Source organism: Bubalus kerabau, chromosome 23, assembly GCF_029407905.1.
Source record: "Bubalus kerabau isolate K-KA32 ecotype Philippines breed swamp buffalo chromosome 23, PCC_UOA_SB_1v2, whole genome shotgun sequence".
In the NCBI taxonomy this organism is placed as follows: Eukaryota; Metazoa; Chordata; class Mammalia; order Artiodactyla; family Bovidae; genus Bubalus; species Bubalus kerabau.
Window position 1 is genome coordinate 1,575,617 of NC_073646.1, and position 23,235 is coordinate 1,598,851.

At 64.6% G+C, this 23,235-nt stretch overlaps 5 protein-coding genes across 12 annotated transcripts; 3 read left to right on the top strand and 2 right to left on the bottom strand.

Moving 5' to 3' along the window:
- The first annotated feature begins 842 nt into the window (after positions 1 to 842).
- Positions 843 to 3,679, top strand: METRN (meteorin, glial cell differentiation regulator). Its single transcript, XM_055561654.1, has 4 exons — positions 843 to 1,076; positions 1,362 to 1,762; positions 2,520 to 2,579; positions 2,667 to 3,679. The coding sequence occupies exons 1-4, from the start codon at positions 979 to 981 to the stop codon at positions 2,981 to 2,983; spliced, it is 876 nt and encodes a 291-aa protein (XP_055417629.1). The 5' UTR covers positions 843 to 978; the 3' UTR covers positions 2,984 to 3,679.
- A 2,548-nt stretch (positions 3,680 to 6,227) lies between these two features.
- Positions 6,228 to 9,199, top strand: ANTKMT (adenine nucleotide translocase lysine methyltransferase). The gene is made up of 5 exons (XM_055561506.1): positions 6,228 to 6,523; positions 6,738 to 6,842; positions 6,935 to 7,075; positions 7,269 to 7,319; positions 7,447 to 9,199. Exons 1-5 carry the CDS (start codon positions 6,362 to 6,364, stop codon positions 7,666 to 7,668), a joined length of 681 nt encoding a protein of 226 aa, XP_055417481.1. The 5' UTR covers positions 6,228 to 6,361; the 3' UTR covers positions 7,669 to 9,199.
- Positions 7,971 to 11,857, bottom strand: CCDC78 (coiled-coil domain containing 78). Of its 4 annotated transcripts, none has more exons than XM_055561498.1 (14): positions 11,552 to 11,857; positions 11,254 to 11,349; positions 11,057 to 11,143; positions 10,725 to 10,877; positions 10,538 to 10,621; positions 10,373 to 10,440; positions 10,176 to 10,254; positions 9,965 to 10,090; positions 9,551 to 9,738; positions 9,278 to 9,419; positions 9,113 to 9,156; positions 8,373 to 8,439; positions 8,199 to 8,295; positions 7,971 to 8,106 (listed from the first exon to the last, which is right to left on the bottom strand). In XM_055561498.1, the coding sequence occupies exons 1-14, from the start codon at positions 11,597 to 11,599 to the stop codon at positions 8,087 to 8,089; spliced, it is 1,299 nt and encodes a 432-aa protein (XP_055417473.1). In that variant the 5' UTR covers positions 11,600 to 11,857; the 3' UTR covers positions 7,971 to 8,086. The 4 variants fall into 4 exon arrangements, with proteins under 4 accessions (XP_055417473.1, XP_055417472.1, XP_055417474.1 ...); XM_055561497.1 differs by having other exon boundaries at positions 8,199 to 8,299; XM_055561499.1 differs by lacking the exon at positions 11,552 to 11,857 and having other exon boundaries at positions 8,199 to 8,299; positions 10,999 to 11,143; positions 11,254 to 11,533.
- Positions 11,858 to 12,220: 363 nt separating this feature from the next.
- Positions 12,221 to 15,292, top strand: HAGHL (hydroxyacylglutathione hydrolase like). Of its 5 annotated transcripts, none has more exons than XM_055561501.1 (9): positions 12,221 to 12,365; positions 12,781 to 12,964; positions 13,315 to 13,379; positions 13,468 to 13,585; positions 13,656 to 13,764; positions 13,842 to 13,945; positions 14,143 to 14,244; positions 14,536 to 14,615; positions 14,890 to 15,292. In XM_055561501.1, the coding sequence occupies exons 2-9, from the start codon at positions 12,860 to 12,862 to the stop codon at positions 15,056 to 15,058; spliced, it is 852 nt and encodes a 283-aa protein (XP_055417476.1). In that variant the 5' UTR covers positions 12,221 to 12,365; positions 12,781 to 12,859; the 3' UTR covers positions 15,059 to 15,292. The 5 variants fall into 5 exon arrangements, with proteins under 5 accessions (XP_055417476.1, XP_055417479.1, XP_055417478.1 ...); XM_055561504.1 differs by having other exon boundaries at positions 12,231 to 12,365; positions 14,539 to 14,615; XM_055561503.1 differs by having other exon boundaries at positions 12,231 to 12,365; positions 14,146 to 14,244.
- Positions 15,293 to 15,297: 5 nt separating this feature from the next.
- CIAO3 (cytosolic iron-sulfur assembly component 3) lies at positions 15,298 to 21,989 on the bottom strand. The gene is made up of 11 exons (XM_055561496.1): positions 21,821 to 21,989; positions 20,877 to 20,972; positions 19,354 to 19,497; positions 18,727 to 18,859; positions 18,118 to 18,252; positions 17,760 to 17,878; positions 17,536 to 17,665; positions 17,355 to 17,427; positions 16,755 to 16,892; positions 16,236 to 16,393; positions 15,298 to 16,154 (listed from the first exon to the last, which is right to left on the bottom strand). The coding sequence occupies exons 1-11, from the start codon at positions 21,884 to 21,886 to the stop codon at positions 15,916 to 15,918; spliced, it is 1,431 nt and encodes a 476-aa protein (XP_055417471.1). The 5' UTR covers positions 21,887 to 21,989; the 3' UTR covers positions 15,298 to 15,915.
- Positions 21,990 to 23,235: the final 1,246 nt, after the last annotated feature.

A 23,235-nucleotide genomic window follows, 5' to 3' on the forward strand; every position in this document is an offset into this window, starting at 1 on the left:
TGCTCGGCCTGGCAACAGCTCCAATGCCGCCTTCCCATTGGCGCCGTCTGCCTCATCTGTCAGGGTGGACTTCTGGCCCAGGGCAGCAGGAGGCTGGGCCGGGGGGACCTTACACCCAGAGATGGCAGAGGGTCTTTGTCAGCCAAAGCTCTCAGGGACCCCAAGCGGTCCAGTACTGAGGCTGCAGTCCTGGGTTTGGGCCTAAGGCCTCTGTAATCCGACCCCGGCGTTTCACCAGGCTCTTTGGGGCCTGTCTGCTGGGTCCACACCGTCAGGCCTTTGCCAAGGTTGTCTGCCCCTCCCTTTTGTCTGGCCGTCTCTGCAATCCCCAGCTGATCACCACCCCGCCTCTCCTCCTGCGCTGGCCTCCACAGTGACACTGGCTGCGAGTTTCCTCTAAAAGAGTGCCCGGCTCTAGCTTGCCCGACCTACCAGGGCCTGACTCCGGGGGCTAGGGCTGTTCTTGCTCCTGCTGCTTCACCGAGCCTGAGCCCGCATCGCGGGGTTACCCACCTGGATGTGGGGAGTCACCAGGGCCAGGCTGGGGAGAGATGGGGGCCGCAGGCCCAGGTACCACTCTTAGAGAGAGCCCCCCAGATGAAGCCCCCCTACCCCAGATGTTCCAGTGGGCACCACTGCCGCCGAAGGCCTGGAGGACAGGGGCCGTGCAGGGCGAGGCTGAAGGCGGGCGGGGGGAGTAGGGGGACCTTGAGGAGGTGACGCAGAACTCCCCGTCCGCGGAGCCCCCTCCCCGGCTCCTCCCGGGCCCCTGGCGAACCGCCCACCCCGAGAGCGCCGCTGCGATTGGTGGAAAGTTCTGGGCCCGCGGCGCGATTGGCCGTTCGGCCCGCCCACTGCCTAAGCCGCTCCCAGGCTCCTACCCGGTGCGTGGCCGGCGGCGCGGGCGGTCGGGGCTGCGCGGGGGCCGGGGCCAAGGCCCCGGCTGCTCCCGCCGCGCCCCCGCGCGTCCCCCGAGCCATGCCGACCCCTGCACTTCTCCGCGCGCTTTGCTTCTGCCTCTTGGCCGCGGCCGCTCGCGCCGGCTACTCGGAGGACCGCTGCAGCTGGAGGGGCAGGTACGAGCCCCACTGGAAGCCCCCACGGGCCAACCCCTCGGAGCTGTGTGAGCCTCTTAGGCGGGGGCTGGGAGATGTGTCGCCCGCCCTTTCGGGCGCTCCGTCCCGGCGCCGAACCCTTGCCTTTGCCACCTTCGCCTCCCAGTCTCTGAACCCCGGGCCTCAGTTTCGTTCTCCACCAAGTGGACGCGGCTCTTGGTGCTTGCGGGGACGGGGTGCGGGGGGAACGGGCTGACCGGGTGGGGACGCCGGCCGCCCGTCTCAGCGCCGCCTGTCCGTCCGCAGCGGCCTGACCCAGGAGCCCGGCAGCGTGGGACAGCTCGCCCTGGCCTGTTCGGACGGCGAGATCGAGTGGCTGTACCCGGCCGGGGCGCTGCGCCTCACTCTGGGCGGCTCCGAGCCCAGCGCGCAGCCCGGCATCGTCTGCCTGCGGCCGACGCGGCCCTTCGCAGGCGCCCAAGTCTTCGTGGAGCGGACGGGCGGCGCGCTAGAGTTGCTGCTGGCCGAGGGCCAGGGCCCGGCCGGGGCCCGGTGCGCGCGCTGGGGTCCTCGCGAGCGCCGGGCCCTCTTCCTGCAGGCCACCCCGCATCCCGACCTCAGCCGCCGCTTGGCCTCCTTCCGCTTCCAGCTGCGGGAGGACGGGCGTCCGGAGCTGCCCCCGCAGGCCCGCAGCCTTGGAGCAGATAGTGAGTGCGGGTCTGGGTGGAGACCTGACTGTCCTCCCCGCCGCACCGGGGGAGAAACGGAGGCGGCCTGTCACAGGCAGGGCAGGTGGGGAGGGGCGGGGGGCAGAATCCTGGAGACCAGGCAGGGGCCTGGAGACCAGGCAGGGCCACCCGGTCCTGAAGGGCTGGGGGAGGGGATGACGGCCAAAGCTGTCCAGGGCTCCCTGGCCCAGCGGTGACCTCCCTCCCCTCCCCTAGCCCAGTATAACAGAAGTCCACTGTGAGCCTGTCACCATGGAGACGCAGCCCCGCCTCCCCGCAGGGCCCCAGGCCCAGCTCTTTGCTCTCAGGGAGGTCGGAGCCTGACCCCACGGGGGATGAGGGCGGTGTCTGCTCTGTCCCCTGACCCCCGAACCCATCATAACCTCCTGCCCCGTGGGCTGGGCTGGTGTCTTTGGGCCCAGGAAGCAGCTCTGGGAGACAGGGAGTTACTGCCTGCTGGTACTGCATGGGAGATGGGCGGGCACCTGGCCCTGCAGCTCCAGGCCTGTGGGCCCTGTGCCTGCGTGCTGGCCCATGGCTGTGTGTGCATCACACACGCACGAACCTTTAGTGTTACAAGTGCAGGGTGTCTTCAGAGTGTGCACACAAGTTATCTGAGACCACAGGTGCCATCAGGCCCTGAGGGGGGTCTGGGAGCTTGCCCTCGCCCTGGACACAGGAGTGTCCAGCTCGGGGAGGGCTCAGGGCTCCACTCCTGACCTGCCCTGCATGTCAGCTGCCTGCAGACCCTGCAGTGATGCCGAGCTCCTCCTGGCCGTGTGCACCAGTGACTTTGGTGAGTGCCCCGCTGCGGGGCGGGCGGTGGGGAGGAGCCAGGGGCCTGTCTTCCCCTGAGGCCACTGGCCAACACGTGTCCCCACAGTGATCTACGGAACCATCCTCGGGGTCGCCCACGACGCAGAGCTACAGGAGTCTGTCATCACTGTGGCAGCTGCCCGCGTCCTCCGCCAGACGCTGCCGGTTTTCCGGGTGGGGGGCCCTGGGGGCCACAGGCAGGCCTCCATTCGCACCCCACTGCACTGCGGCGTGCGCCCCGGCCCTGGCACCTTCCTCTTCATGGGCTGGAACCGCTTTGGTGAGGCCTGGCTGGGCTGCGCTCCCCGCCTCCAGGAATTCAGCCGTGCCTATGCGGCTGCCCACGCTGACCACCTGCACCCCTGCGAGGTGGTGCTGGACTGACAGGCCTGGGAGCAGGGTGCTGGGGAGGGTGGGGGGTGGCCTGCAGATGGAATTACAGCGTCACCTGCTTTTGAGGTAACAGCGATGACCAATAAGAGCGCTGAATGGATGAGCCAGTGTGCATATGGTCCCCAGCCCCGGCCGCCTCACTCCGTTCTCTCCTCCCACAGCCTCGGGATACACAGCTCCTGCTTCAGAGAGCCCAAGACCGCGGCCACACAGCCCATGCCCGGGCGAGGGGCTGCTGCTGGGGGTGCACGCAGGGACCCCCTCTCATGTGACCCTCGGTCTGCTGCCCCAATGCCAGGTGCTTCTACCACCAGAGTGGGAATGAAAAGGGGCCATAACCCCCAAGGTCTCAGGTGGGCAGGCAGGCAACCCCACTTCCCACCCTGAGGGAAAGGGCTGCGGTTTGGCAACCTGCCAACTTCCCCAAGTGGTGTGCCGCAAGCCCAGCGGTCACCCTGGCCCCACCCCACCCATGGGGAAGAATGGGCCTCTGTCCCCAGGCCCCACCGATGTGTTTCCCCCACAGCTGTGGGGTCTCTCCTGCAGGGGTCCTATTTGTTGCCCATTTCCAGTGGGTGGGGGTACACAATGGGGTCTCTTAAGGACCATTTCCACCACCTTTCCCCAGTGGCCTAATTGTCATTGCCTTGGACCACGCGCTGTGGACCACGCTGAAGGCCCTGAGGCTAAAAGGCCCCAGTGCCAGGCGGGGGGTAGGGGAAAGAGAAGGGGGTGGGGGGCTGTGCATGGGGGACTTCGGAAGCTGGAACGAGCTGGCTCTGCTGACCCAGTCCCATAGCTCATATCTGGGGAGATTCCTGGGCTGAGCCCCAGAAACAACTTTCCTTGCAGTCCTCACTGGAGAAGCAGCCCTGCCATCCTGCCGGCAGGAAGGGAGCAAGGTTCCTCGGGGCGCCTGCTGCCAGACTCAGCTGGTGTAGGTGCCTCGTGTGGCCACGCCCTGTGCAGACAGTGCGACACTCCAGTGGCTGCTCTGGAGTTTCCGTGGGGCAGACTGTCTAAGGCTACAGTGCCGGGGGGACATACTTCTTCACTCGGATGGGCCACTTGCTGAGGGGACTGCTGAGAACTGTGAGGGCGAGTACAGTCACCCTGGAGGGCAAGAGCCCCTGGGTTCCTCCCACCTCTGCTGTTCTTAAGGCTCCTTGCGGAGCTTCTTGCTCCCCCAGACTCAGACTGGCAACCCCAGATTGCTTGGGGCTCAGGCCCCAGACCTCCTCTCCGAGTACATCCCGAGCAAGGCCAGCCTCCTGCCTTTAAATACCACCAACATGCTGATCACCCCACATTTGGATCTCCCATGGATCTTTCTCCTCGACCAGACCCTTGTATACTTGTCCCCCCCCCCAACCCCAACAGGGAGTATCTCAGTAAAGACCAAAGGAGAAGGAGGGGGGTGTGGTCTCCTGCCCCCTCCTCCTCTCTGTCTGCAGAGGCCCTGGCCAAGGAGGGCTTCCCCTCCAGACCTGAGGGGTGCCTTACCCTTGGCTCTTGGCATGATGCTCTGGCCAGCTCTCCTCTTCTTTGGAGAGAGGCCTACAGCCACACCCAGTGGTCACTGTGGATTGCCTCTGGGACCATCTGTCATAAAAATGTAGGGCAGCTGCCTTGGGGTGGGCCCTCGGCTGGACACTGGCCTCTACCCACCTGCCCCAGGAAGTGCCTCTGATGAAGCACCTCTGATGCACACATCCTCCTCCAGAGAAAGTGTGAGCTTTGCAACCAGTTCAGGAGGAGCAGAAAGAGCAGGAGTGGGTGTGGCAACAGGACCAAAGGAGGCCCAGGGTGCTCTGGGAGGCACCAGGAAGGCTTGGGCCAGGAGCTTCATGCCTGCTCTCCAGGAAGTGGCCAAAGGGAAAGGTGTGGGTGAGCATGTGGGCTGGGGCTATGGGAGCAGATGCCTTTGGGGCACCACTGGGTGCGTGTACTTACAGAGTTGTGCACCGGTGCCCAAAGGTGAGGAGCAGATGCAGGTGTGAAAGTGAAGGACTTGTGAATATGCTCAGGGGGGAGTCTGGGTAGGCGCTGTCATTCACTTGACCAGCTTTTATTGAGTTTCTTCTAGGTGTCAGGTGCTGTGCCAGGCACCAGGAATAATTTGAGGAACTAAAGAGGCAAGAATGGGATGCTGTATAAGCCCAGTGCACGTCGCCCTTTCTGGAGAGGGGCAGTGGGAGCCAGGAAGGAGGCACGAGATTCTGGGTTGGAGGTGGGAGCAGCCCTCCTCCTCTTCAGTACTCAGGTCTCGGGAGCAGGGCACAAGGACACCTGTCTTCCACGCTGGTGGCAGCGGGGCCCCAGTGTGAAGCAGTCTGCACTTGGGGGGGGGGGGTGCGGGCGGACAGTGGTATCCGGCAGGTCCACGTTGCCTGAAGCAGCGTCCGTCCCTGCTGGGCCTACTGACGGGCCATGGATGGAGGAGGAGCCTGTGTGCAGACAAGTTTCTACCACTCAAGGCCTTCTGGCCTCAGGAGGGGGTCCTGGCTCTGTCCTGCCAGTTCCCTCTCCCGTTCCCAAGTTCTGCCAGGGCACTTCTGGGAGCTCCATCTTTCTTTGTGTGTGTGATGCTTCCTGGAGAAGGGAGGTGGTCTCCCCAGTTCCTGGGGCTCTTCCTCCCACCCCCATGGCTGGGCCAGCTGCCAGAGGGTCCGGCCCCTCGCATTCGCCTCCCCTCCCGTCGCGCTGAGACAGCCATCTGTCTTCTCCGTTCTGCTGAATTCTCCTTGTCAACCCCCTCGCCGGCCCCTCAGCGGAGACCAACCCCCGGCCCCCGCCCCTGCAGAACCCGGCGTTTCCCGCGCACCCGGGCTCTTTGCCTTCAGCCGTGGGAGGGCCCGGGCCCCCCCGAGACTGCTCCTGGGCTCGGAGGGCGATCGGGGTGTGCTGGTCGCCGCCTCAGCCGCGCGAGCCCTTCCCAGGCCGCACGGGCCTCCGCCGCCAGTCCCCAGGGCCCGGCACTGCCTCCCGCGGGCGGCCCCCGCTCTGGGACGCGCGGCACTGGGGTCTGCAGCAACAGTCCGCGACTGAGGGACGCGCGCTATGCGCCGCGTGCTGTGCGGCCAGAACCCCTGAGCGTCGCCCCGGAACCCGCGACACGGGCCCGGGACCCGGGGGAAGCGGGACGCGACAGGACCGGCCACTTCCGGCGTCTCAGAGCGGCCATCGCCCCGCCCCTTCCGGCGTCGGCGACTCGGGTCGGGCGGGCGGGGAGCAGGAAGGAGCTGCGCGGTGCAGGCCGAGGGCGGCGGGGAGGGGCGGTCTCTGGCCCGGGCTGGCGTGTGAGGCTCTTGGGCCTGAGCCGGGGAGGGTCCCTGCGGCGGGACGCCCCTAAGCCAGTGCCCCACAGCCATGGAGCAGGACGACCCGGCCGAGGCGCTGACGGAGCTGCGCGAGCGGCGGCCGGGCCCGTTGGAGCTGCTGCAGGTGGCGGCGGGCTCGGGCCTGGCGGTCTACGCCGTGTGGGCGCTGCTGCTGCAGCCCGGCTTCCGCCGCGTGCCGCTGCGCCTGCAGGTGCGGGGCCGGGGTGCGGCGGGCCTGCGCCGGCCGGGTGGGCTGGGCTGGGGCGGGTCGCTGAGCGCAGGTGTGAGGCGGAGGGTGCTGCTGCGCCGGGCCGGCGGGGCTGTGGGGTGGAGCTCGCTTCAAGTGGGACCTGACAGCCCTCGCCCAGAGAGGAGGCCTGGGAGGCGGGCCCCACCCTCACAGCCCCGTCTTCCGCGTCGTCCAGGTGCCGTATGTCGGCGCGAGTGCCAGGCAGGTGGAGCACGTGTTGTCGTTGCTGCGAGGCCGTCCTGGGAAGACAGTGGACCTGGGCTCTGGGGACGGCAGGATTGTAAGGACTGTGTGTGTTGGGGACATCTTTGCTATAACCTTTTCTGTGAGCGCGCCTCCGCGTCTCTTGGTCCTGACTCTCTGGGCCTACAGGTGCTGGCTGCCCACAGGTGCGGCCTCCGCCCCGCTGTGGGCTACGAGCTGAACCCCTGGCTGGTGGGACTGGCGCGGCTGCGTGCCTGGAGGGCAGGCTGTGCTGGCAGTGTCCGCTACCACCGTGAGGACCTCTGGAAGGTAACCCAGGGAGCCCTGGATCCCCTCAGACCCCAGGCCTGATCTCCACGCTTCCAGTTCTGGCATGGCCGCTCTGCTGACAGCGCCGGGTGCCTCTTACCACCTGGCAGGCTGGGGCTGGGCCTTGGAAGCTGTGGTGATTCCATGCCCACCAAACCTCTTTCCCAGCTGGGGTGACTTCCTTTTCCTGCAGGTGAGCCTGAGGGACTGCCACAATGTGTCTGTGTTCCTGGCTCCTAGTGTGGTAGGTCTGGGGTTTGCTGACTCCATGGGACGCCCAGGCCATCCCCAGTGTAGGCACTGGACCTGGAGGAGCTGTTAGGGGGAGCCATGTCCCCCTGGCCCACGCCACCCTCCCCTCTCTCCCACAGCTCCCATTGCTGGAGGACAAGCTGCAGGCAGAGTTGCCTGCAGGAGCCCGCGTGGTGTCTGGGCGCTTCCCCCTCCCTACCTGGCAGCCTGTGGCTGTGGTAGGTGAGGGCCTGGACCGAGTCTGGGCCTATGACATCCATAGAGGTGGGCCCGCTGGGCAGGCTGTGCCAGGGCCCAGTTCTGCCTCCATACTTGGAACCCCCAATTCTCAGAATGGCTGACTGCACGCAATAAAGACTCTGGGCTCCACCTTGATTCTTTTTTTTTTTAATATTTATTTGGTTATGCTGGGTCTTAGTTGCAGCAGTGGGATGTTTTGAGAACTCCTAGTTGTGGCATGTGGGATCTAGTTCCTTGATCAGGCATTGAACCAGGGTGCCCTGCATTGGGAGTGTGGAGACTTGGCCACTGGACCACAAGGGAAGACCCCACCCTGCTGCTTGTTGGCTGGAGGGCTGGGTGAAGTCATCTTCTAGGGGGTGCTGTGGGGAGAGCGCCATGCTGGCTGACTATGAAGAGTTCTGCTCCAGGTTTGCCTGTTGACCAGTTAGTGGCTGCAGGTCCTTGGGTGCTGGGGCTTGTCTGAAGGTATGGCCCCCACTTTCCAGGGGTCCCCTGTACCCACCAGCTTTCTCAGCCTCAGGATCTCCTGCTTGTACCTGCTCAGAGAAACCAGGTTAGTCACCTGCCTAGTTGTGGACAAGCCCTGCTGCCAGTGCCTGGAACCGAGGTCCCCGGATCCCAGGCCCACCTTCCCAGGTGCTGGTCCACATACTCCTGTAGCTCAGAAAGCTGCTCCTCTGCCATCGTGGCGCGGACCAGCAGCTGTGCCCGCTCCCGCTCCAGCTCTGCCTGGCGTGGGGGACACAAGCCATGAGCTAGGCTCAGTGTGAGGATGGGCCTCGGGCCAGGCTCTGCTCACTACCTGGGTGCCACGGGCGAACTCCTGTAGATTCTGGTGGATCTGGGCCCAGGACGCAGCTTCCAGGCCCCTTGAGGGGAGGCAGAGAGGTGGGCATGAGAGCTGGCATTGACCCAAGTGCTGATCAATAACCCTGCTCATTGACCCAAGTGCTGATCAACAACCCTGCTCGTTGACCCAAGTGCTGATCAACAACCCTGCTCAAGTCAGGGCTCTGCGGTCCTTGAGGTTCCTCCTGGGAGCAAGTTTGGGATGGCCCTGCCTGAGTCTTGGCGCCAGCTCTGTATGGCAGGGGGTGGGGGTGGGGGCCCCACTGGCCACTCAGAAAGCTGAGCCACCGGGCCAGCTTAGACAGTGACTGCAGTGTCAGTAAGGAGACTTCATGTTGGGAACATGAAGGCACAAAGGCTGTGAAAGTAACCGGGCAGCTGCTCCTGCCTTGTCCTGGGTCGGGCCCTCTTCTGTCCACACCCCCAGCGGTCTACAGCTGGGGCTCCTGAGTCTCAGCCGAGATGTCCATTCCTTGGGGCGTCTCCCTGACCCTCCCATTCAAGGTTAGCCCCTCTCCTGTCAGGACCCCTCCTCACTCCAGGCGCTTGGTTTTCTGAGATAGTGTCTCCTAAGCAGGCCGAGACTGGAAGTCACAGCTAGATCACTTTGTTTGCTGCAGCAACCAGAACACTGCCCCTGTAGTTAGCTTCCAGAATAAATGGGTCCCCCCAGCACCCACACTAGGTACTCACTGTGGCTCTAATGTGCCCCCCTGGGAGACTTCACTGGATCCCTTCTGTAGGAACAAGAGCAGGGGTTGCTAAACAGGGCAGGCTGCTCCAAGGCCTGAGGGTTTGGGCTTGGCTGAGCCTGGAAGGGGTCCTTGGGTGGGTTAGGGGGCAGCAGGGAGGGGTCACCTGGGCCTTGAGCTTCTGGAGCTGCTTCTCCATCCTGGCCTGGTCCTCTGTCTGGTGGGTGGATTCAGTGACTGTGCTCAGGGGCAGCAGCGCCACATCTGAGGGGGCCGCACCAAAGGCAGCCCTGGGGGTCCCCGGGGCTCTGAAAGGGTTCACCAGCATTTGCTGCACACTAAGCTCCACACCGGGTCTCACAGGGCCGTCTGCCCCCCCGATGCCCGCCTCAGGGAGGGGCTGTCCACCCCCAGGTGCCAGTCTCAGGGAGGGGCCCACCTGTGGGCGGTCAGCAGCTCCTCATGCCTCCGGCTCAGATCTGCCAGGCACTTGCGGTAGAAGCGGGCAGCCCGGGCTAGCTGCTGCTCACGGCTGTGATGAGCTGCCCTAATGTCCTCCAGAGTGGTCTCCAGGAATGTCCGAAGGGCTGCGGCTGTGGGCTTCGGGCCTGCGCCATCTGCGTATCCCTGGAGGAGGCGGGGCCAGGACCGGGAAGGGCGGGGCTTGGTCGGATCCAATCTCCCTCTTAACTCCCTCCCTAGAGCTGGTCTGAGGATAGTGTGCTGGGTAGGCCTGAAGTCTCTCCAACAAGGCCAGGAGTCTCAGAGGTGGTTGATCGCGGTCAGGCCAGGCTCAGGCTCCCCAGGACCCAGAGGCCTCCCACCCAGTACGAGGCCATCCCTCGGTGCTCACGGCCACGGTTTGGGCGCAGTGCTGCAGTCGGATGGCATACGCCTCGTTCAGCTTCTTGAGTTGCAGCTGCAGCCGGGCGTTCTCTGCCTCAGCCTGGTGGAGCTGGCCCCGGCAGGAAGACAACACCTGGGGGTGGAGGAGGCCCTGAGTCTGTGTCCCACAGCTGGACTTTGCGGAGCCAGATTACAAAGCAGGTATGGCTGGGCCTCACCACGGTTTGTGCAGCCAGTTGCTGCCCAGCTGTCCTGGCCTCCTCCCAGGCTCCCTGCAGCTGCCGGCCCAGGGCTGCCCTGTGGACAGAGTGTGAGGCTCAGCCGGGCCCAGGAAGGGTGACCCCCTCTTCCCCTTGAGAACAGCCCCCTGGCTCGCTGGGCCCTCCAGTCCCAGATGAGGGAGGCAGCCACTCACACACACGTCTCCAGGGCCTTCTGCTGAGCCCCGTGCTGCTCCTGCACCCGCTTTGCCTCTGCCGGCAGCTGTGGGGCACACGATGGCTGGCTGGATGAAAGCCCAAGCCCCAGGTCCCCTGTTCCGCCCCACCTCCACCCCAGGCTGAGAGAAACCCTGACAGACCTTCAGGCTGGGTGGCTGCACACCTGTGCCATCCCCCAGCTCCTGTTGCTTATTCTCGGGGGTCAGGAAGTCTGTGGACTGTGCCTGCACAGAAGAGCTGTTTAGGCCTCACTGTTCCTCCCTGGACCCGCTTAGTTTCCACCCAGGCAGCCCCCGCCCCCACCTCCCACTGTGCACTCCCGGTGACCTGGAGTCTGCGACGGTAGGAGTGTCCCTGCCCCCCGGCCTTGTGCCCAAGCTCCTGTGCCAGGGCCGGGTGGTGCCTTGGATCAGCCTCTGCTGGGGCCGCCTGCGCTCCCTGCAGTTCCAGCTCCAGCATGCGGCTCTTCAGCCACAGGACCTGCGTGAGACCAGGTCATTGTCCATCTGGGCATCCACAGGGACGCGGCACACACAGGACAGGTGGGGTGTGTGAGTGTCTACAGACACTGTGCAAGTGTACATAGTCACTCGGGGCATACCTGTACTCCCCCCCACATGCCCTCGGGATGCCACACCTGGGCACACATCAGTGCCCACCTCAGTCTTCAGCTCAAAGATTTCAGCATCGTGCTGCTCCTGCAGGTGCTGGTTTTTGATCTGCAGGTCGACCAGCTCCTTGCAGACCTGGGGTTGGTCAGGGTGAGAGGTGGAGTCTGTGAGGCCCTGGGGATGCCCTCCCTCCTGCCAGCACCCAGAAGCCCCACACCCACCTGCAGCCGCTGCTCCTCACTCACCTCTAGGTCTGAGGGAAGCTCTGTCCCAAGGTTGGTGGCCCAGGCTGGGGCACCCCCAGGGACTCCTGGCAGCCAGGCCTCGGCCCGTGGCAGAACCTAGGGAGGCACCACCACTCAACCCCAAGGTTCGTCTCAGGCCCGGGCTGTGGCCTCCACCCTCGCACACCCAGCCTGGCAGAGCTGGGGCAGGCTCTCCCGTGGCCAGGATCAGGCTCGGTTCCTGAGTACATACACCCCTCCTGGCCTGTGAGGGAACAGGGGACACCCCCAAAAGCAGCAGCGTCCTGGGAGGACTCACATTCTCAGTGGCCCGAGGAGGGGGCCCTGGGGCTGCCACATGCTCCATACACAGAAGGGACTGCAGGCTGCCCCAAGCCCAGTGTCGCCTCGACTACCGGCCTGTTACTGCAACACCGTGGCTTGTGTTGCCAAGGCCTCTGTCGTTCCCAGGAGACTCCCGGTGCCCCGCCCACGAGGGCAAGCAGAACAGTTCAGTGGTTGGTGACACCTTTCCGGCTTCCTTTCCATTATCTGGGAAATTCAGACGGTCACCCCAGCATATCTCAGGGGCGAGAATGGAATCAGGAGTGCGCAGAAGGCCCAGGCTGGGGAGGTGTGGGACAGCGCACAGGGAGCCCAGCGGCCGCCCCTGTCACTGTTATCCTCAGGCAGCGCGCTTTGCCTTATCATGTGGGTTCCACACTCATTAGGCCCCCAGGCTGAGCGCCGGGACGAGCAGGCGAACAAACGGGAGCCTCCCTACACTCCCAGCCCGACCGAAGACATCCCAACCCGGGGCCGGGGGACTCGGGAAGACTGGCTCAGCGCGGTGCCAAGAGGGCTTCGCGGAGTAGGGGCCAGAGCTCCGGACGCGACTGGCCGGACGAGTGCGCGCGCTCCCTCCGCGCACGCGTGCTCCCTGCGCCGGGCTCGGGTCCCGCGGCGCGCAGGCTCCGGGCCGGCCCCGCGGGCGGGCCCCTCGGGCCCGGGCCGTTGGCGGCGGCGGCGTGAGTGGCGCGCTCCGTCCAAGCCCCGGGATTGGCGCCCGAGGTCCGCCTCTGTCCGGCTGTCCTTCAGGGAGTCCGCGCGACCGGCTGGCGCAACCCACAGAGGTGAGAGGACCTTTGGGAAGGGGGTGGCCGGGCCGGGAGGGTGTCTGGGGCGGGGGCCTGAGGAGCGGCGCTGAGGGCCGGATCCGCAGAGGGGCAGGGTCCGGAGAGGGGCGGGCCCGGGGTCGCGCTGTGCCGGGAGGGCGTGGGGGGCGGGGCCTGGGAAGCAGGCGGGGCCTACTCGGGCAGCGGTCCTACTGGGGGCAGGACCGGAAGGGGGCGTGGTTGTATAGGCGGGGCTTCTGGCGTGGGGGCGGAGCCTGCGGCGGGAGGCGTCTCGGCGAGGGACTGGTCCTCGCAGCTGCAGGTCATCTGGAACCTGGAGCTTGGCCTTCCAGACGGGCCTCGGGACAGTCCGGGAGCAGCCAGCGGGGCTCCTTTCTGGCGTGTGTGTGGAACTGACCCCTCCCGCGCACAGCCCTGCCTAGGGTCTGGAGAGGGCAGCCCCACGCTGAGGAAGGGGCTCAGGAGGCGCTGTGCGGCTGAGCTCTGCGGCCATGAAGGTCAAAGTCATCCCTGTGCTTGAGGACAACTACATGTACCTGGTCATCGAGGAGCGCACGCGGGAAGCTGTGGCCGTGGACGTGGCCGTGCCCAAAAGGGTGAGGGCAGGTTTGAGGCAGCGGGGGCACTGCTGTGGGCCCAGGCACCTTAGGCCGCCGGTAGAGGCTCTGGACAACACTGCTGGGGGCAGACCCTCCCCTATTCTCTGGTCTCTGGTTATTTGGAGTTTAGGGTGTCTTGATTTGGGTCTTCTCTGAGGTTAGAGCCATCTCTGGACTTTTTCACCTGGTGCCTGTTTTGTACGCAGTGGGTGCTCACTAATTGTCTGCTGGGTCTCCACTGCCCCTACCACCATCCCGTGCCTGGGACACTGTGCACCCAGGCCTGGTGCCCCAATGCAGGCAGCCACCTGGGCCATCTGCATGTCCCTAACTCCCATCCCTTTCAGCTGCTGGAGATCGTGGGCCGGGAGAGGGTATCACTGACCACTGTGCTGACAACCCATCACCACTGGTGAGTGCCGTAGGGGCAGGGCTGAGGCAGGCGGGTTCACTCCAACCCAGCCCCAACCCCACGTGATTCCACTCTCACCCATCCTCAGGGACCACGCTCGCGGCAACGCGGAACTGGCGAGGCTGCTGCCTGGTCTGGTGGTGTTGGGTGCGGACGAGCGCATCTGTGCGCTGACGCGCAGGCTGGCACATGGCGAGGAGCTGCGGGTGAGCGCTCGCCTGGGAGGGACGGGGAGAGAGCCTGAGCCCAACCTCCTCACCTGCTCCTCTGCCACAGTTTGGGGCCATCCACGTGCGCTGCCTCCTGACGCCCGGCCACACCTTGGGCCACATGAGCTACTTCCTGTGGGAAGAGGAGTGTCTGGACCCTCCCGCCGTGTTCTCGGGTACTGGCTGCCCTGTACCCACCTGCCCCACCTCCCCGTGCCCCATTCCACTCTCTCTGACCCACCCAACTCCCCAGGGGATGCACTGTCCGTGGCCGGCTGCGGCTCACGCCTGGAGGGCACAGTTCAGCAGATGTACCAGAGCTTGGTGGAGACCCTGGGCACCCTGCCCCCTGAGACAGTGAGCAGTCTGCCCCTTGCCCTCTCATGGCTGTGGGGGCCCGGCTTCCCATATAAGCAGCACGCACTGCACCTGCCTATGCCAGGGTTCAGGATGACTGCCTTCTTGCCAGCTGTGGCGAGAAGTGGACCGGCGAGGGGGTGGGGAGCATCTCTGCCCATGGCACTGCTGTGCACCCAAGCACCTCGTCTCTCCAGAAGGTGTTCTGTGGTCATGAGCACACACTGGGCAACCTCGAGTTCGCACAGAAAGTGGAGCCTTACAACGACCATGTGAAGGCCAAGCTGTCGTGGGCCAAGGTGTGGCCGCTCCTCCACTCTCGGTGGCAAGGTTGAGGGTGGGGCGGGCTGGGGCCAGGACAGCACCGAGTGTGTGTGTGTGGGTGGGGTGTCAGCCATGACTACTGGCCTGGGTGACCAGGCCTGGCTTGGCTGGGGCATTCACCCATCGTAGGCTCTGGGCCACCTGCAGACTGGCCCTTGAGTGCCCACCTTCAGGGCCTAGGCTCAAACCCCCAGGCTGCAGGTGACGGAACCAAGCTGCCTGGGGCTGCCAGACAAGGCGGTGACTGGGGCCTGTGCTCGTTCCAGCAGAGGGATGAGGATGATGTGCCCACGGTGCCCGCAACCCTGGGGGAGGAACTCCTTTACAACCCCTTCCTGAGGGTGGCGTGAGTACCAGCCAACATGCTGGGCCCTCGCGTGTGGGTGAGGGGGGCTGGGGAGCACGGGGCAGGGCCTGAGCCAGTGCGTCTTGGGGACCTGTGTCCTCCCCAGGCACCTCGCTGCACAGCAGGCTGGCATGGGGCTGACTTGTGCTCTGGGTCTCCCCTGCACTTATCTGGACATCAGGTGGCAGGGGGCCGGTCCCTGGGCTGTCTCTACCACCACGTCTGGTTCACCCCATGGGTTCCCTTGAACCCCACAGTGCCCCTCTCCCCACAGAGAGGAGTCTGTGCGCAAGTTCACAGGGAAGGCGGCCCCAGCCGACGTCCTGGACGTGCTCTGCAGGGAGCGAGCGAGCTTCGAGAGGGCGGCTGAGCCGCTGCAGCCACAGGCCCGGGCTCTCCTCGCGCTGCAGTGGGGGCTCCTGAGCACACCCCGGCAGAAGTGAGCTCTACATGGGCCAGGCCACACGGCCCTCCTCCCTCGACCCACAGGAGGGCTCGGCCATCCTCAGTCCTGCCCGGCCCCAGAGGGTGGGCGCTCTGGCACTTCTGGGGTTGGACACCCAGCCCCACTCCGGGCCACAGTGAGACAGGGGTGTTTGCACACAGTGCAGTGGGGTGCGCAGGGCTCCTGAACTTCAAATAAAGCTTGGAAAGGCCTTTTTCTCGATGCAGACAGACACTCTTGAAAAGAAGCTGTTTTTACTAGAGATGAGCTTCTCAGGGACGTGTCCCACCCCGGCTCCAGCCAGTAGGGGTCCAGCTGTGGACACAGGACTCAGCCCCCGGGAGGCAGGTTCTCTGGCCCCAGGCATCCCAGCTCTGTCAGACACCTGGTCTCGGTGGAAGGGCACCCCACCCCAGGTGGGGTCATGGGCTGGCTGCCTGTGTCCAGCCAGTGTCCTCGGCTGCCCAGTGTGGCAGGTTCCCCAGGCTCTGCTGTGACCTCACCAGCTGGGCAGGTCCAGCCTGTCACCACCGCCCCACAGCAGTTTGGGGGGACTCTAGAGGTGGAAGTTGAGGAGCCCTCCCACGGGACGAGCTGAGACCCCACACCCAGGGGGAGCCCGGGCCTCTCAAGGCTCAGGACCATGGAGAGGGCCAGCGACTGGTAGAGCCTGCGGCCCCGAAGGAGGAGTCCAGGTGAGAGCGATCCCGAGTCCCATTGCTCCGAGGGTCCCAGTGTCCCTGCAGCATTTTGGGGTGCCCCTCGGGGTCTCGGGCAACTGCCCTGCTGGAGACCCCCCACCTTCTCAGGAGTCCTGGTGTTGGTGGCAGTGGACTGGCTGGACCCGTGAGGCCTCTACCACCTGATACTGAGTCCAGAGCCAGCCTTCTCCACAGCGTGGTAGCTGGTGTGCAGTAGGCGGCCAGCTCGCTCCGAGCCTGCGCCCTGCAGCCAGCGCTCATACAGCTCCTGGACCCCGGGTGCGTCCTCCGGTGCTTCTGTCCTGACCAGGCCATATAGCCTCTCGACCTGCTGCAGGAGCTCCTTGCCGGGCATGTCGGGGGCCTTGAGCTGTCCCCCGCCGTTGAGGCACCCTGTGGCAGAGGGGGGCAGGCGTGGTCACGGAGAATGCCGGCTGGTGCACAGGGTCCCGGGGGCCCCCTGCCCATAGCTACCTGCTGGGCAGGCCATGACCTCCACGTAGTGGTACGGGCAGCGCCCGCGCTTGAGCTTCTGCACCAGGTTCTGAATGTTGCGGAAGCCGTAGGCTGCGGCAAAGTGCAGCAGGACTTGGCCCTCCCTCTCCAGAATCACCTCCTGGAGGTCCTTGTTCCTGAGGGCACAGACCTGGCTGTCCACACAGCATACCAGGCTCACTCCCGGTGGGGACGGTGAGGGGGGAGGGGAAGAAGCTCCTTCCCACCAGTGGGGCAGGTAGTCCCAGCCTCAGGTTCCTGGTCTGTAGAATGGGAACCCCACCTTCCCAAGGTCAGATGAGCCCCAGCCCACCCTCCCTGGAGTGGGGGCTCACATCAGGACACAGTGTGTGCCAGGAGCTCCGTCCCGCCCTCGTGCAGCCCAGTGCTGTGGGTAGGGGACACTGAGCTCTACCATGAGGAGACCCAGGGCTCGGGAGCGCTGGTCCCATCACCTGAGCTAGAGCGCAGGGCCTGACTCCGGCCCTCCCCACTGACCTCAGGGGTCTGTAGGTGACCTCAGTGACATGGATCCCGAAGAGTTCCTGGGCTGCATGCCGGAACACGTGCTCCAGGTAGCCCCCTGAGCCCCCGCCCCGATGGCTCGTGGGCTCCTGGGCAGAGGCACTGCTGCACCTGGGGAAGAGGCCAGGCCTCAGGTGGTGTTGGGGCTGCTGCCCACCGAGGCCTCGGAGCAACCTCTGTCTCAGGTTTGAGAGCATTTGCTTTCTAAGCAGAAGATGAGTCATAGAGCCCAAGGCTTTGAGGGTGTGTTGGGCAGAGGCTTGTGCGGCAAAGGACTGTCCCCTCCGTCGTACCACCTGTCCCGGGGGAGCTCAGACCTGTGTGAAGTCAGGGTCAGCTCTGACGACCATCAGCCAGTTGTCCACAGGCTGCCTCGGGATCTCAAGCATCTTAGACACCGAGACACACGAGGGGCCAAGGGAGGCCAGGCCAGAGAAAAGGGAGGAGGCCAGTGCCTGCGTTGAGGGCCACGGCCCCTCCTGCCGCCTGCCCAGACCCTCGGGACCCCCCGGTGGAGAGCACCCAGTGCTGGGTGAGCTTACAGCTCCTCCAACACGGCCGGTGATGACGTACAGACTGTCCAGAGGAGCCGGCTCCAGCTCTGACAGCGAGACCCCTTCTTCTTCCAGCAGCTTGAAGACTTCGCCTGCAGGAGACCACAGCACAGACGCGCTTCAGCTGAGTCTCAAGAGCGACAGAGGCCATTACAGACGCGCGGCTCCCGGCCACAGCGCTGGCTGGCCCGGGCGCGCACCTGTGGTGATGACACAGTCCACGTCGCGTGTCTGGTGCTCCTGGTGGAAGAAGTCGGGTCTGGAGGCTTCCAGCTTTTTGTCGTAGCAGGGCATTACTGTCGCGTGGTAGACCTTGTCGGGGGTCAGATGCTGTGCGCAGGGCGTGGCAGTGAGGTGATGGTGCGGGGCTGACGGGGGGCAGCGGGGGGGGCACCGCAGGGGGCTCACTCTGGGTCCCCGTTACCTGCTGCTGGGCGAAGAAGTCCTTGACCAGGGAGCCCATGACCTGCTGCGGGGACCGTGCCGTGCTGATGTGGGGGAGGAGGGTGCTCCCGTGGGTCTTCTCGGCATAGCAGATCCAGCCTGAGGCCGACGCGGGGTGTGAGCAGGGCAGTGAGGTGACTTCCGGGGGTGGCCCGACTCATGCAAGGAGTTAGGGTCCCACCAAAGAGCCCTCTGCTCTGCTCTTGCCAACACGTGTCTCTAGTGTCCCCGTGATCACCCCTCAGGAACTGAAGTAGCTCCAGGTGACCCTCAGGTGGCTCCTGCCGAAGAGCCCCCACCCTCCTCACCACGTCCAGCTACTGGCCGCGGGCGCACACCTGGGCAGGCGGAAGTCAGCACGGGCAGGGCCTGCTCGGGGTCGGCCTGTCCTCGGAACCGCCGCACAAACTCCCGCTGGCTCTCGAGGAGGCTGAAGTTCCTTGAGAAGGCGGTGTCGAACACGTAGTGTGCGCCTGTGAGGGAGCACCCACCTCACCCCTGGAAGGACGGCTGCGCCCGGGTTGGGCGGGTGTCACGGGATGCGTCGGTGGTGGACGCCCGGCGCCCTGCCTCTGAGCTCAGGCCTGCAGGTGCCAGGCCGCACCCCGCACACGCCGGCACAGCCGCCTGCACTGGGCCCCCCATGCCCTCCCAGCCCTGCCCCCGGCGTGCAGGGGCCGACCAGGGGCCGAACTCAGGCCTGAGAACCGTGCCTTGGTGGTAATAATTTAAAAACGAAGTAAAGAGTAGGTGAACTCCAGGCCCGGGGATGTGCAGCATCAAAATTCAGGGGGTTTTTTATTAAAAGGCCCTGCTCTCAATCATCACAACAGAAGCTCAAGCTGAGTTGACCTCCAACAGAGCTTCTGATACACTAAGTCCAGTGACAGCCGGGTGTCACCTCAGCCCCGTGCCCACGCGGGAGCTCGCCGAGCTTCAGCACCTACCTATTTTTTTAAAGAATGCTGTTAATTTCCTGGCGGTGTCCGTAGGATTCAGCTGAAACCTCACAGCCAGCGACGCTCTGGACTGGGGCGAGACCGAGATGACAACCAGCTTCTGCTGATCAGGTGCTGCCGTCTGCAAAGCACGGGACCCACGGCTCACTCTGTGTGGTTTACAGCCTGACCACATCTGCTGCTGGTGCTGCTGCTGCTAAGTCGCTTCAGTCGTGTCCGACTCTGTGTGACCCCATAGACGGCAGCCCACCAGGCTCCCCCGTCCCTGGGATTTTCCAGGCAAGAACACTGGAGTGGGTTGCCATTTCCTCCTCCAACGCATGAAAGTGAAAAGTGAAAGTGAAGTCGCTCAGTTGTGTCCGACCCGACTCCTAGCGACCCCATGGACTGCAGCCCACCAGGCCCCTCCGTCCCTGGGATTTTCCAGGCAAGAGTACTGGAGTGGGTTGCCATTGCCTTCTCTGCTGACCACATCAGGGCGTGTCAATTTTGCAAACACACAGAACTCGAAGTTTAGGGTTAACACTTCAATGCCAGGAGTCCCCAGGAGACACAGGACAAGTAGCACCAGATGAGCTGCCTTAACCACACTAGTGAAGACGGCCCACTGCTCACCTTATTGGCACCTAGAACCTTCCGCAGCTCCTCGTGGCTCTGCTGAGTGATAAGCACAGTCTCCGCTGAGGTGACACAGCCACTGCACGCCAGGCAGTCGTCCAGCGAGATCTTGGCCTTCTCCAGCTTCTTCATCCCTCCATCCTGGAAGCACAAGAACCCGGTACCCCAAGGGCCCTTCCACACGAGGACACAGCGCACTCAGGATGATGGGACCCATGGGAGAGCTTCATTCTCTGGCTCACAGTGCTGACAAGCAGCATGGTAGTTGGCTGGCTTCATGTGCCGTAAGTTTTTAGAAAGTAAATACTTAGTACAGAAATACATATATATGTTCTAAACTTTCCTAGAGGCACCAAATCCTAACTCGGGTACAAATGTGGCTGGCGTATTGTATTAAAGAGCCTTGCTGCCCACCAGGGGAGGGACATGGACATTAAATGTGCAAAGAAGCAGCCGACTCATCACTGGTCCCCAGACTGTGCCTACGGGGACAGGAAAGTGCTGTGGGGACAGGAAAATGCTCAAGGCCAGGTTCTGAAAGGAGAAGGAAGAGAAAGGCAAGGGCGAAGATGAAAGAAGAAAGGACAGAGGAACAGGGAGGAGGAGGTGGTGGGAGCCTGTGTCCCCCAACACCTGCACAGAGAAGAGTGGGCGAGGCAGGCAAGGGGCAGTTAGGACGCCAGACTCAGCCAGACAGTCGAGGACTGGGCATTCACACTGGCCTCCAGGCCGACGGCTGGGCAGCTCTGAGCCACAAACGGGCCCAGCAGAGCCCTCGCTTCCTCTGCACACACGGGAGTGGTCTGAGTCAGGGCCGGCAAAGCTTCAGGGGCCCAAACTGTGACTGGGGGCTGACTAGCCGGGACCCCCTCCCAGCCCACTCACGAGGCCCACGCTGCACTGCAGTGGCAGGCGGAGCTCAGGGTGCTTGGCCAGCCTCGAGGCCAACAGGGACTGATGTGCTTTGGCCTTCCCTCCAGGTCAACCCCTGCTGCTCTGGAGCAGGGCCCCCGGCCCCATGAAGGACCCCGCCTCCCATGCTTGCTGGGCTCAGGCGGGACCCCAGCTGGGCTGCCAGGTCGCCCTCCAGGGCTGAGTAAACATCGACTCCTTCCCCGGAATCGCTGGCTCCCGCTGTCTGGCCCTGCCGCGAGCCATCCTGTGGCTCCTCGCCTGCTGGGGGGGACCCCTGGGCCGGTGCGCCCATTGGTGCCTGCAGTCCTCGGGACAGCATGGGTGTTCTCGAGGACCCAAATGGCAGACAGTCGGGGTGTCAACTTTAACGCCGTGGGACCAGGGTCTTGGCATTGCTCAATTACACAGGAAGTAGGTTTCACTAAGAACAAGTGGTCTGGACTAAAAAATGTTACACAATTAGAACTCGAGAGAGAGGGATGCCGGAACTGCCACCTCTGCAAAGAGCCCTCTGCAGTGCACACCTGAGAAAGGGCTGGTGACACGTGGAAGGTGCCATGGTCACTGCACCTGTCACTGGACAGGTCAGCTGGGCTGGAACTTACCTGACTGACTTGGAAGTAACTCCCGTCATCTTCGATGTGGATCTTGGCCACGCCACTTCCCGGCCTCCTATCCACCTTCATGGGCTTGATGCAGTCCTACCCGTAAAAGACCCGAAGGGCGCCTGAGCGCACAGCGGCGGAGGGGCCCCAACACTGACTGGAACGAAAACTCTGCCCTGATTCCGGCCTTCCCGCCGCAGAAGCGGTTGGCGCTGTGGCTGCTTACCCTACTCGCGCGCGTTCAGACACTGCCCTGCCTGTCGAGTGCATCGAGGTCGCTGACCTGATGCAGGTGCAGGCGCTGTGGCCAACCTAACTGTCCGCGGACACCGCCAGTAAATGGCGGTTGGGGCACCGCACGGAAGGCCAGTATTTCATTGGAGGCCGAGGGTCGGCAGAAAAGCTCTGCCTCGCCCAGTTCCTGGAAGATGGTTCCTTTCTCCCCAATTCCTCTCCGCCTGAGAGGAAGCTCGCGGGCCGTCGCGTTCCCAGCGAGCAGCCTCGGAAAGCCTTGGCAGGAGGTCCGTCCGGCCTCTCGCGCTCCCCTCGACACGCCTCTGCCGAGCCCTGGTCCCGCGCGGCTGCCGGCAACCGATAAGCGGGGCAGCAGGGGAGGCGGCCGGCCCTCACGTGCGGCTGGCCTGTCCCCTTGGGGACACGCTCTGTCTCCTTCCCCGGGAGGTCGACACCTACGCCGACCACAGCGCTGACCGCAGCGGAACGCCCCCCCTTGCCCTCGCGGCGGTGCGAGGAACCGGCCAGGGAAGTTCGGCGGGGCCTCCCGGCCCCGAGCTGGTTGTCGTGGCCGCCCGGGAAGGGGACCCGGAAACCGCGGGGCTGTGCGACCCAGCAGGCCCCCCGATCCCGACCCCCTCTCTCGGGCTGGCGGGGGAGACCGCGGCGGAGAGGACTCCTTGCGCGAAGCAGCCGCCCGGCCCGCCCACCTGAGACGGCCCGATGAAGTCGTCCAAGTCCGTCAGCTGCAGGGCCCCGCTGAAGGGCGACGCCATGGCGCCACACTGCCGCCGGCCCCGGCGCGGACGGCGTCGCCAAACGCCGCGAAACAGCGAGGCAGTTCCGCCACACTGCCGGAAAGCGCCGCGTGCACATGCGCGGCTGGCCCCGCGGCCGGGCTCCCGGGGGCGCGCGCCCCCTGCTGGCGGGCCGGTGCTCCGCACCCCGCGCCGGCGAGGGCCGCGGGGAAGGAGCCGCGCCTCTCTCGGAGCGCCGGGCTCGCCTCCCCGAGTGTCAGCCCCGGAGAGAAGCCGCAGAGTCGCTGTTCTTGGTTCTGGACCAGCCCAAGAACCCGGAAGGGCGCCGGACGCGCAGAGGCGGCCAGCTTCGGTTGGAGTGAGAAGGGAATGGGAGCAGGGGTGCGGAGCGGCTCCCCCAGGCGGCCGGCCGGTGCAGGGCCCCGCAGCTCTGGGAGGGTGTGTGCTCAATTACGTGGTCGTGTCCGACGCCTTTGCGACCCCATGGCTGCTCTGTCCATGGAGTTTCCCAGGCAAGAACACTGGCGTGGGTTGCCAGTTCCTCCTGCAGGGGATCTTCCCCACCCGAGGATCGAGCCCGCGTCCCCTGCGTTGGCAAGCCCGCCCCCGGTTATTCCGGAGACCAGCCTGAGAAAAGCCCTTTTCTCTGTGGAACGCGGATAGAACGCTGCTGGCTGGACTCAATTCTTCAGTGGTCCTATACATTTTTTAAAGGTCTTTATTATTATTATTTTCATTTTGGCTGCGCTGGGTCTCCGTTCCGGCGCTCGGGGCATCCCTTCTTGCAGAGCCCTGGCTCTGGAGCACAGAGGCGGCAGCTGCGGCTTGGGCTTAGCTGCCCCGTGGCGTGTGGCATGTTAGTCCCCGACCAGGGATTGAAGCTATATCCGCTGCGTGGGAAGGTGGATTCTCAACCACTGGGCCACCAGGGACGTCTCCGTCATATACATTTAATGACCACTTCTTATGGGGGCTTTCCAGAAAACTCCAGTGGTCGAATCTGGTGCATCCTAGGGCCCCACTTGGGCCCAGCCCTGAAGGCACCCTGGCAGGGTCAGCCCCAGACTATCCCCTGGGCATGATCTCACGTTTTGGGAGGCCATCCCGGCCTCTGCTCTTGGTGTTCTTGTCCTGACGTGGGCGCTACCTGCTGACTCTTCACCTGCCTGTGGATTAAGTGTGGAGTCCAGGGCGCTGCAGCCCACAAGCTGGCGTGACCTTCTCCAGCCCCTGCAGCTGCTCCTCTTGGCTCCCAGGATGGGAGTTCCTTCTCAGCATCAAGAGGGGTTTTCCCAAGGAGCTGTACGGTGGGCTTCCGGGCCCGGCATCCCCTCCATGTCCTGGCAATATCTGACTAAGGTCTGGGG

Excerpts from the sequence above, each read along its gene's own strand:
- METRN (XM_055561654.1), top strand. The coding sequence starts at position 979 with ATGCCGACCCCTGCACTTCTCCGCGCGCTTTGCTTCTGCCTCTTGGCC. Across the intron at positions 1,763-2,519 it reads CCGCAGCCTTGGAGCAGATA|CTGCCTGCAGACCCTGCAGT; the intron begins GTGAGTGCGGGT and ends CCTGCATGTCAG. Across the intron at positions 2,580-2,666 it reads CGTGTGCACCAGTGACTTTG|TGATCTACGGAACCATCCTC; the intron begins GTGAGTGCCCCG and ends GTGTCCCCACAG.
- ANTKMT (XM_055561506.1), top strand. The coding sequence starts at position 6,362 with ATGGAGCAGGACGACCCGGCCGAGGCGCTGACGGAGCTGCGCGAGCGG. Across the intron at positions 6,524-6,737 it reads GCGTGCCGCTGCGCCTGCAG|GTGCCGTATGTCGGCGCGAG; the intron begins GTGCGGGGCCGG and ends CGCGTCGTCCAG. Across the intron at positions 7,076-7,268 it reads ACCGTGAGGACCTCTGGAAG|GTGAGCCTGAGGGACTGCCA; the intron begins GTAACCCAGGGA and ends CTTTTCCTGCAG.
- CCDC78 (XM_055561497.1), bottom strand. The coding sequence starts at position 11,599 with ATGGAGCATGTGGCAGCCCCAGGGCCCCCTCCTCGGGCCACTGAGAAT. Across the intron at positions 9,420-9,550 it reads GAGCTGCTGACCGCCCACAG|AGCCCCGGGGACCCCCAGGG; the intron begins GTGGGCCCCTCC and ends GAACCCTTTCAG. Across the intron at positions 8,440-9,112 it reads GGGGGCACATTAGAGCCACA|GGGCCTGGAAGCTGCGTCCT; the intron begins GTGAGTACCTAG and ends CCTCCCCTCAAG.
- HAGHL (XM_055561501.1), top strand. The coding sequence starts at position 12,860 with ATGAAGGTCAAAGTCATCCCTGTGCTTGAGGACAACTACATGTACCTG. Across the intron at positions 13,586-13,655 it reads CACATGGCGAGGAGCTGCGG|TTTGGGGCCATCCACGTGCG; the intron begins GTGAGCGCTCGC and ends CCTCTGCCACAG. Across the intron at positions 14,616-14,889 it reads AACCCCTTCCTGAGGGTGGC|AGAGGAGTCTGTGCGCAAGT; the intron begins GTGAGTACCAGC and ends CTCTCCCCACAG.
- CIAO3 (XM_055561496.1), bottom strand. The coding sequence starts at position 21,886 with ATGGCGTCGCCCTTCAGCGGGGCCCTGCAGCTGACGGACTTGGACGAC. Across the intron at positions 17,666-17,759 it reads ACTTCTTCGCCCAGCAGCAG|CATCTGACCCCCGACAAGGT; the intron begins GTAACGGGGACC and ends CCCTGCGCACAG. Across the intron at positions 16,893-17,354 it reads CCGGCTCCTCTGGACAGTCT|GTGCAGCAGTGCCTCTGCCC; the intron begins GTACGTCATCAC and ends CCTCTTCCCCAG.